The sequence below is a fragment of the Chelonoidis abingdonii genome, chromosome 4, assembly GCF_003597395.2.
Source record: "Chelonoidis abingdonii isolate Lonesome George chromosome 4, CheloAbing_2.0, whole genome shotgun sequence".
NCBI classification, from domain to species: Eukaryota; Metazoa; Chordata; order Testudines; family Testudinidae; genus Chelonoidis; species Chelonoidis abingdonii.
Window position 1 is genome coordinate 2,211,204 of NC_133772.1, and position 7,832 is coordinate 2,219,035.

Consider the following 7,832-nt stretch of genomic DNA (forward strand, 5'->3'; position numbering starts at 1 on the left):
ACGAACTCCAGCTGGTGGCTGATTCCATAGCTGTTGATTGCAAAGGCTCTGGCCTATGCTGGGAGTGACCCACTCAGGCAAGGCCATCAGGGCCATATTCTGAGCCCCGTGTGCCCAGGGTAAATCCGGAGCTATCACTACTGGAGCCAACTGGGGGATAGTGGGGTTTGTGGGAGCAATGAGAGGTTATAGGGCTAGAAGACAGATGGCAGGTCAGCTGGCCCCACCACCCAGACACCTATTACTAAAGTAACCCTATTACTGTCATAAAATCCCCGCCTGGATCATTCATGGGTGTCCATCAGGAGCCCCAGCGTTGGGCAGGGTCTGCACGATGCCCAGCACAATGGGAGGGGAGTGGTGTCTAGTGGTTAGAGTGGGGGGGCTGGGAGCCAGGACTCCTGGGTTCTCTCCCAGCTCTGGGAGGGGAGTGGGGTCTAGTGGGTTAGAGCAGGGGGCCTGGGAGCCAGGACTCCTGGGTTCTATGCCGGCTGTGGGGGCGAGTGGGTTAGAGCAGGGTGGGGGTGGTGCTAGGAGCCAGGACTCCTGGGTTCTACCACACACAGGTTGGAGCAAAGCTTGGGATCCTCACCTGGAACAAGTTGGGCCGCTTTGTTCCCCGCCCTGCTCACCTGGGTATATAGGAGCCCTGAACCCCAGAGGGCACCTGGCAGCTGTTTGTTGGCTCACTCGCAGCAGAGGCTGTGCTCGTACCCTTCAGAAGTGGCATGAGGGAGAGGCGAGGCGCTGCCCAGAGGGGATGGGTGATGGGCTGGGGGGGGCTGCAACTCCTGGTCCTGGCCGGACTAACGGGGCTGGCTGCCAGCACACTGGATTTCCACGGGAAAGGCTGCGATGAGACGGAATCGCTCTCCAGAGGTGAGAGCCGGGACTCGGGGAGGGGAGGGCATTTTAATGGGTCAGAGCAGGGGGGACCGGGAGCCAGGACTCTTGGGTTCTCACCCTGGCTCTGGCAGAGGAGTAAGGTTTAGTGGTCAGAGCGGGGGCTGGGAGCCAGGACTCCTGGGTTCTCTCCCCAGCCCTGACAGTGACTCACCACCGTCTGCCCTCAGCGTGTGGGTGTATGCCTGTCGCCTCTCCTCCTCGGGGCCTGGGCACCAGCTCCACGCAGGGAGAAGGCGCTTGTGGGGCTGGGCAAGCCGAGGGGCCCCAAAAGGGGGTCAGTCACAGAGTCCAGTCTGAACCCCCTCCCCGCCCCCTTAGCCTTACAATCTGCCTCCCCCTTCCTACTCATTAGGTGCCGAGGGCAGGGGAGTGGGTGGATGGGGCATCAGCCAGTTGCAGCTGCCCCGGGCCCCCAGCCTGCCGAATTCACTCCTGTGGAAGTTCAGACCAGGAACCCTCCAGTTCAGCTTGGATCCACATTGGGAAATCCTGGACCTGTCCCCTGGGAGGGTCTGTAGTAGATTAAACTAATGGATCCATGTAGCTTTGTATCCTGCCACCCCCAGATCAGCCTCATGGGCCTTCTAGTCCGGTATCCTGTCTGCAGCTCCTCCACCCCTGCTGGAAAGTGCCACGGTCCCTGCAGGAGGCCGCAGTGGGTCACCCTGCCCCATGGGGGACTTTTAGGGTGACCAGATGTCCTGCTTTTATAGGGACAGTCCTGATTTTTGGGTCTTTTTCTTATATAGGCTCTTGTTACCCCCCACCCCCTGTCCCAATTTTTCACATTTGCTGTCTGGTCACCCTCGGGAGTTTGCTTCACACCCACATTAGCCAATGGTTGTGTCACGCCCAGCCTTACACAGGCGGGTGTTCTTCAGCTCTCAATGGCTTCTGATCAGAAAGCCGGTATGATTCAGGCCACTCTGTGCCTCAGCTTCCCCTCCTGCCCTTTGTCTCTCTTCTTTATTCAGACTGGAAGGTCTTTGGGGCGGGGACTGTCTCTCTCTTTGGGGCGGGAACTGTCTCTCTCTGCGTGTCTGGGCAGTGCCTGGCACAAAGGAAGCCCTGATCTCGGTCACGGGATCTGTGCAGCGATCTCTGGGGTCTGTGAAGGCGCCCGGCACAATGCAGGCCCCGCTCTCGGTCGGGGGGGTCTGTGTAGCGCCTGGCACGACAGGGACTTGATCTAAATGCTACGGTGAAACTAATTTCAAGTTTGGCACGAGGTAGATTCAAAGGGTGAAGTGAGGTGACTATAGCTGGGACTGACCAATGGCGATTAAGCTTAATGTAGAACTCAATTAACCTGCAGATCGCCCTGCTGCAGGACGCAACAGGGGTCACACGTTTTCCCAGGATTCTCGCCAAAATGCGGAATATCTAGAGGAAGGACAGAAATTTCCTACGTACTTAAAGGGTCTAGGACAATATTTCTCAGACTGGGGGTCCTGATCCAAATGGGGGTTGCAAGGCTATTGTAGGGGGTCTTGCAAGATCACAAAAATGTTATAGAGTTTCCATAGGCACAGGTTTCCCTGGACATGCCCTCTTTTTGGGGTCTTTGCTCTTCCTTTTCCTTTGCCTTCAGAGCTGGGTGGCCGGAGAGTGGCGGCTACAGACTTCATGCCTCAGAGGAGAAGCCTGAGTCAAACTTGGGAAGGCTAGGGAGAAATTTTGCCCATGGTCAGCTGGCAGGGAGGGGGCAGGATACTGGGCTAGATGGGCTCATGGGTCTGATCTCTCTTACCTTCTCTCTGATCTCTTTCAGTTCCCAGCAACCACATGACCCGGTCCAACAGAGGTGAGTTTCTGGTCCCTCCCTCCCCATTGGTAACACACAGCTGGGGTTACCCAGGCAACTGGCTCCCGGCAGCCAATTAGAGTGGGGCTCTGTCTGGTTCTGTGATGGGGGATGGATCCAGCCAGGGCCCAAAATGTGGCAGGCGGGGGGGGCGGGGGATGCGCCCCAGATGTACCCAGCTGTTTTCTGCTGGCTTTGGCAATCCCCCCAGGCTGTCTGAGCATCCCCCACCCGCCTCCTTCTCCCCAGTCTGTGGCCGCCCCAGAGCTCAGTACCGGAACGTGGGGGGTGAGGATTCGATGGAAGGTGAGTGGCCCTGGCAGGCGAGTCTGCTCTGGAACAACAAACACCAGTGCGGGGGATCCCTCATCTCCAACCAGTGGGTGGTGACGGCGGCTCACTGCTTCCAACGGTGAGTGTCAACGTCCCTTGATCCCGACCCACAGCCCCCTGCTGTCCCAGTCCTGGGCTCCTTCACCTCCGGTGCTGCCGGTGCCCCTCAATCCAGCCCACGGCCCCCCCATCCCAGCCCTCTTTTCTGACTCCTCTCTCTGCTCTCAGGAGTACAAACACCTCCAACTATATGGTTCTGCTGGGAGTCAACAAGTTGGCCAACAGTCAACCTCACAAGCTGTCCTTGGGCGTGAAACGCATCATCCGCCACCCAAAATACATAGGGGAATCTTCCAGCGGAGACATAGCCTTGGTGGAGCTGGAGAGACCCATCCAATACACCGATTATATCCTCCCCATCTGCCTCCCAGCTGCCTCTGTCCAGTTCCCAGCAGGCATGAAATGCTGGGTAACGGGCTGGGGCAACATCCAGGAAGGTGGTAGGTGTCTTTGGGAGCTGGGATCATGGCATTGGGGCAGAGAAACTAGGAGAACGGTGGGTTCAAAAGGTGGGTGGAAGTCAGCAGTTGGGGTGATGGAGGCAGAGGAAGGGGAGGTTATTTTGCAGGTTCGGGATTTGGGATTTCTTTTCCCAAGACGATTCATGATGGGAAATGGTCTATGAAGAAGTTCGTGGGTGGATTCGAAAAGGGGGAAATCAGGGAATCCGTAAACAAAATCGGATGCCCAGAAACGAAACAGAAACCAATGAATGCAATTGATAAAGAAAACCTACTAATGAAAGACAATAAACAAACAACTTAGAAACAAAACCCAACAGTCAAAGGGGCACAAGTGATAAACAAAACCCAATAAACGATAAACAGAATGTGATAAATGAAACTGCTAAACAAACCTGAGAAATGATCAAAGGAACAGGACAAACAAACCAATAAACAAAACCTGATCAGTGATAAAAGAAACATGACAAAGCAAACCCAGAAAACAAAACCTGATCAGTAAAACACCATCAACAATAAATGAAACATGAGAAAAAAAACATGATAAAAGTGGAAGGTGATAGAGAAAACCCAATAAGCAAAACCCAATTAGCGATAAGTGGCTTGCGATAAATGAGAAACAACCAACAATATGTGAAATACAATAAAAAATAAAAGAAATAAGATTAAACCAACCACAGTAAACTACAAAAGTAACAAGATAAAGGACAATGAAATAAAATAAATGAAACGTTCAACAATAAATGAAACATAAAGAACAAAGAAACGAAAATGCAAGGCCAGTAAATGAAACTTGATAAATGAAACACCAACCCCAATAAACAATGCCCAATAAACGAAACATGAAAACTAATAACGGAAAAACAAAACCCGATAAAAAATAGCTGATAACTTGGTAGAATTTGGTTTCTATTTTTTTATAATTTCAACAGATTTGTTTTCATGCACTTTTTCTTATTTTTATCCATGTAAATTGCACAAAATTATGACTTTTAAGCATCTTTTTAGTTTCATCAATCTAAATTTTCAGTTGTGGGAAATTATGGGAAGCCGTCAGACAACAGGGTGCGTCAGACAATAATTATTTAATGACTGTAGACATTGATTTCAAAAAGTGAAAGCTTTATAACCGCTAAACATAAATTGTCAAAATCACATGGCAAAAGATACAGAGTAAATATCCTTAAATCAAACTCTTATAAGTTCTCAAGCAACATTTTTCTTACTTTGGCAATGTGTACATTTCTGTTACCATCAATGGAAATATTTTTTCATCAGTTTGTGTGTGGGTGTGTGTACGGTGAAACCTGATGTTTACCGACATTTACTGATAAAAATCGAATCCTTCAAAGTCTACTGACAGTAGAAACATGAATCCTGATCAACAGGACTCGATAAATGTAACATGAAACCCAATGAACAATCTCCAATAATGGCAACGTGAAACCTGATGAATAATACCCGATAATAGAAACCGATAACAAAACCCGATAACGGAAATGCAAAACCCCATGAATAATACCTGATAAACGTAACATGAAACCCAAGAAATGATATCGATAATTGAAAGAAAAAACCCAATGAACAATACCCAATAACGGAAACATGAAACCCAATGAGCAATACCCAATAAACGCAATGTGAAACCCAATAACCGACACCAATTATGGAAACCAATAACCAATAACTGATCATAGAAATGCGAAACCTGACATATAATACCCGATCATGGCAACATAAAACCCAATAAACAATACCCACTAAATAATACATGAAACAACCCAAACCTTGAGAAACAAAATCCCTTAATGAAATGTCAGGCATGAAACCCAAACCCCAATACAGCAAACTCGACAAGCAAAACACAGAAACAGATCAACGAAACCAGAAACCTGGCAAATGAAACCCACTGCTTGAGAGAGGAAAACCGATAAGACAAACTGAAAACCTAATCAGTGAAACCCAACCAAAGAAACGATAGCCAGTAAATGAAAGCCAACAGCCAATGAAAACCAAACCTCCCAAAACAGAGCCTGATCACTTGAAACTGACCTCCCTCCCCACTAAAAAAAGGTTAAACAAATCTTGGGTGATGAAAACTTAAACCCGTTAAACAGGAATTCAAACAATGAATGGCCACCATTAAGTCCAGAGAGATTCCCCTTGACTGAACAAGGCCCATCACAGATGTTCCCATGGGGACTGTGTGATGGCACCCAACATGGACAATTGCTCTGGATGAGAGGAGAAATTCTCTGATCTCTCCTCATCCTCCACTCCCTTTGGAATCGTTGGCTCTGCTTCAAAACCATCTGGGCTCCTCACCGTTGTTTCTGGCTCTTCTTCCCAGAGGACCTGCCAGCCCCGCAGACCCTCCAGAAGCTTCAGGTGCCCATTATAGACCAGAGGACCTGCAAGTATCTCTACAGCATGGCACTGGGGGGGAAGTTCCCGCCCAAGTCCATCCAGGATGACATGATGTGTGCCGGGTATGCTGAGGGCATGAAGGATACATGCAAGGTGAGCGCCTCCCAGCAAGGGAAGGTAGAATCCTGACACCCTCCCTGGGTCAGACCCATGGGCCCATCTAGCCCAGAATCCTGCCTCTCACTCTGGGTCAGACTCATGGGCCCATCTAGCCTGGTATCATTCATCTTGCCCCAGTCAGATTATGAGCCCATCTAGCCCAGTATCCTGCCCCCTCCCTGATGTCCCAGCTCAGATCCGTGGGCCCATCTAGCCCGGTATCCTGCCCCTTCTCTGCTACCTGGGACCAGCCCATCTAGCTGGGTGTTCCATTTATCCTGATTCCCTCCAGCAGGAGGCAGTGCTGTTCACACACACACAAGGCCCCGATCCCTAGCGCCACTCTCATGCCCCTTCCCACACCCCTGTCTCTGCCTCCGCCCCACAGGGGGACTCCGGCGGCCCGCTGGTCTGCAAGGCCTCCAAGGAGTGGCTGCTGGCTGGGATCGTCAGCTGGGGCGAAGGCTGCGCCATCAAGAACCGCCCCGGTGTCTACATCCGCCTCACCTCCTATGAGGCCTGGATCCACGACCACGTCCCCGACATCGAGTTTGTGCCAGAAGAGAAGGGGAGGAACATATTCGGGAATGCTGGGGCTGGCTGGGCCACGAGGACCAGCATGACCACCTGGCTGCTGCTGCTTATGGGGCTGCTCCTCATCGAGGGCTAGAAAGGGCTACCGGGGGGGGCAGGAGCGGCTGGGTCGTCTCCCCTCCTGTCCCCAGGCTGGAATGGGGGGGTGGGATCTGTCAGTGCCACCTGCCCAGAGGGCACCACCCCATGCACAGACCTCCCGGGGAGGGCATGCACCCCCATCTCGCTCGCTCCCACCCATGGGGGGACTGGGCAAAGTGGGCAAACTCAGCATCTGTCTGCCTGTCCTTCCGCAGCCGTCTACGGCCCAGCTCTCTCACCTGTCTGATCCAAGCCTTATTTATTGATCTGTCTGTCTCCAGAGTCACTGAATTTCTGTCTGTTGGCCTCTCTACCCCCTGCTCTGTCTGCATATCCCCATGCACACGCCTCCAGCCAGCCATTCCTAATCTCCATGTACCCCATCTAATCTAATCTAACCTATCTGTCTATCTGTAACAGGGTCTGCAACCACCTCTGGTGAGCGCTCCCTCTGCTGTGGCGTGTCTACGTTCTTTCAATTCTGGTGACCTTCTTTGGCAGTTCTCAGGTGTTTTTTTCAATGACTCAGCCCTCTGACTGAGCCACACACACTGTCTGCATGTGAACCAGAACAGACCCCTTCCGGGGCATACAGTCCACCAGGGCCTATCTCAGTCCCCTCTGGTGGTGTCTCTCTAGCTCTCCCTGGGCTCAATCTTTAAGTAGCCCTGGCCCTGGTTGGGGCCATATCCCCAAGGCTTCTCCCTGGAGACACTATCTTCCTGTGGCCTCCAGCTGGGTTCAGTCCTTACTTAGTCCCAGCAGCTCCTTCATTTCTCCCCTGGTCCTTGCTAGCAAACTGACTTTGGCTCAGTCCTAGTAGCCAGCCAGGAGCCTCCCCGTCCCCTGGTCCTTGCCCCCACTTAGCTGTCTGTGGTCCTGCTGCTCTTCCACCAGGCATGCGTCCTTTCTTCTCCAGCTCCAAGCAGCCACTGACTGCTGGCGCTCCTCTAGTCTGCAGCTCCTTTTATATGCCCCTCCCCGCGGTCCCTGATTAGCCATTCTAGCAGCCTCTCTGATTGGTTTCTTCCTCACAACCATTTGAGGCGGCTTGGAGGACCCCTCCA

At 51.9% G+C, this 7,832-nt stretch overlaps 1 protein-coding gene across 1 annotated transcript; it reads left to right on the plus strand.

The window, feature by feature from the left end:
* Positions 1–728: 728 nt before the first annotated feature.
* LOC116816152 (serine protease 27-like) lies at positions 729–6,760 on the plus strand. Its single transcript, XM_075064688.1, has 6 exons — positions 729–879; positions 2,678–2,710; positions 2,960–3,122; positions 3,272–3,543; positions 5,915–6,084; positions 6,479–6,760. The coding sequence occupies exons 1-6, from the start codon at positions 729–731 to the stop codon at positions 6,758–6,760; spliced, it is 1,071 nt and encodes a 356-aa protein (XP_074920789.1).
* Positions 6,761–7,832: the final 1,072 nt, after the last annotated feature.

Excerpts from the sequence above, each read along its gene's own strand:
- LOC116816152 (XM_075064688.1), top strand. The coding sequence starts at position 729 with ATGAGGGAGAGGCGAGGCGCTGCCCAGAGGGGATGGGTGATGGGCTGG. Across the intron at positions 880-2,677 it reads GACGGAATCGCTCTCCAGAG|TTCCCAGCAACCACATGACC; the intron begins GTGAGAGCCGGG and ends GATCTCTTTCAG. Across the intron at positions 6,085-6,478 it reads GCATGAAGGATACATGCAAG|GGGGACTCCGGCGGCCCGCT; the intron begins GTGAGCGCCTCC and ends TCCGCCCCACAG.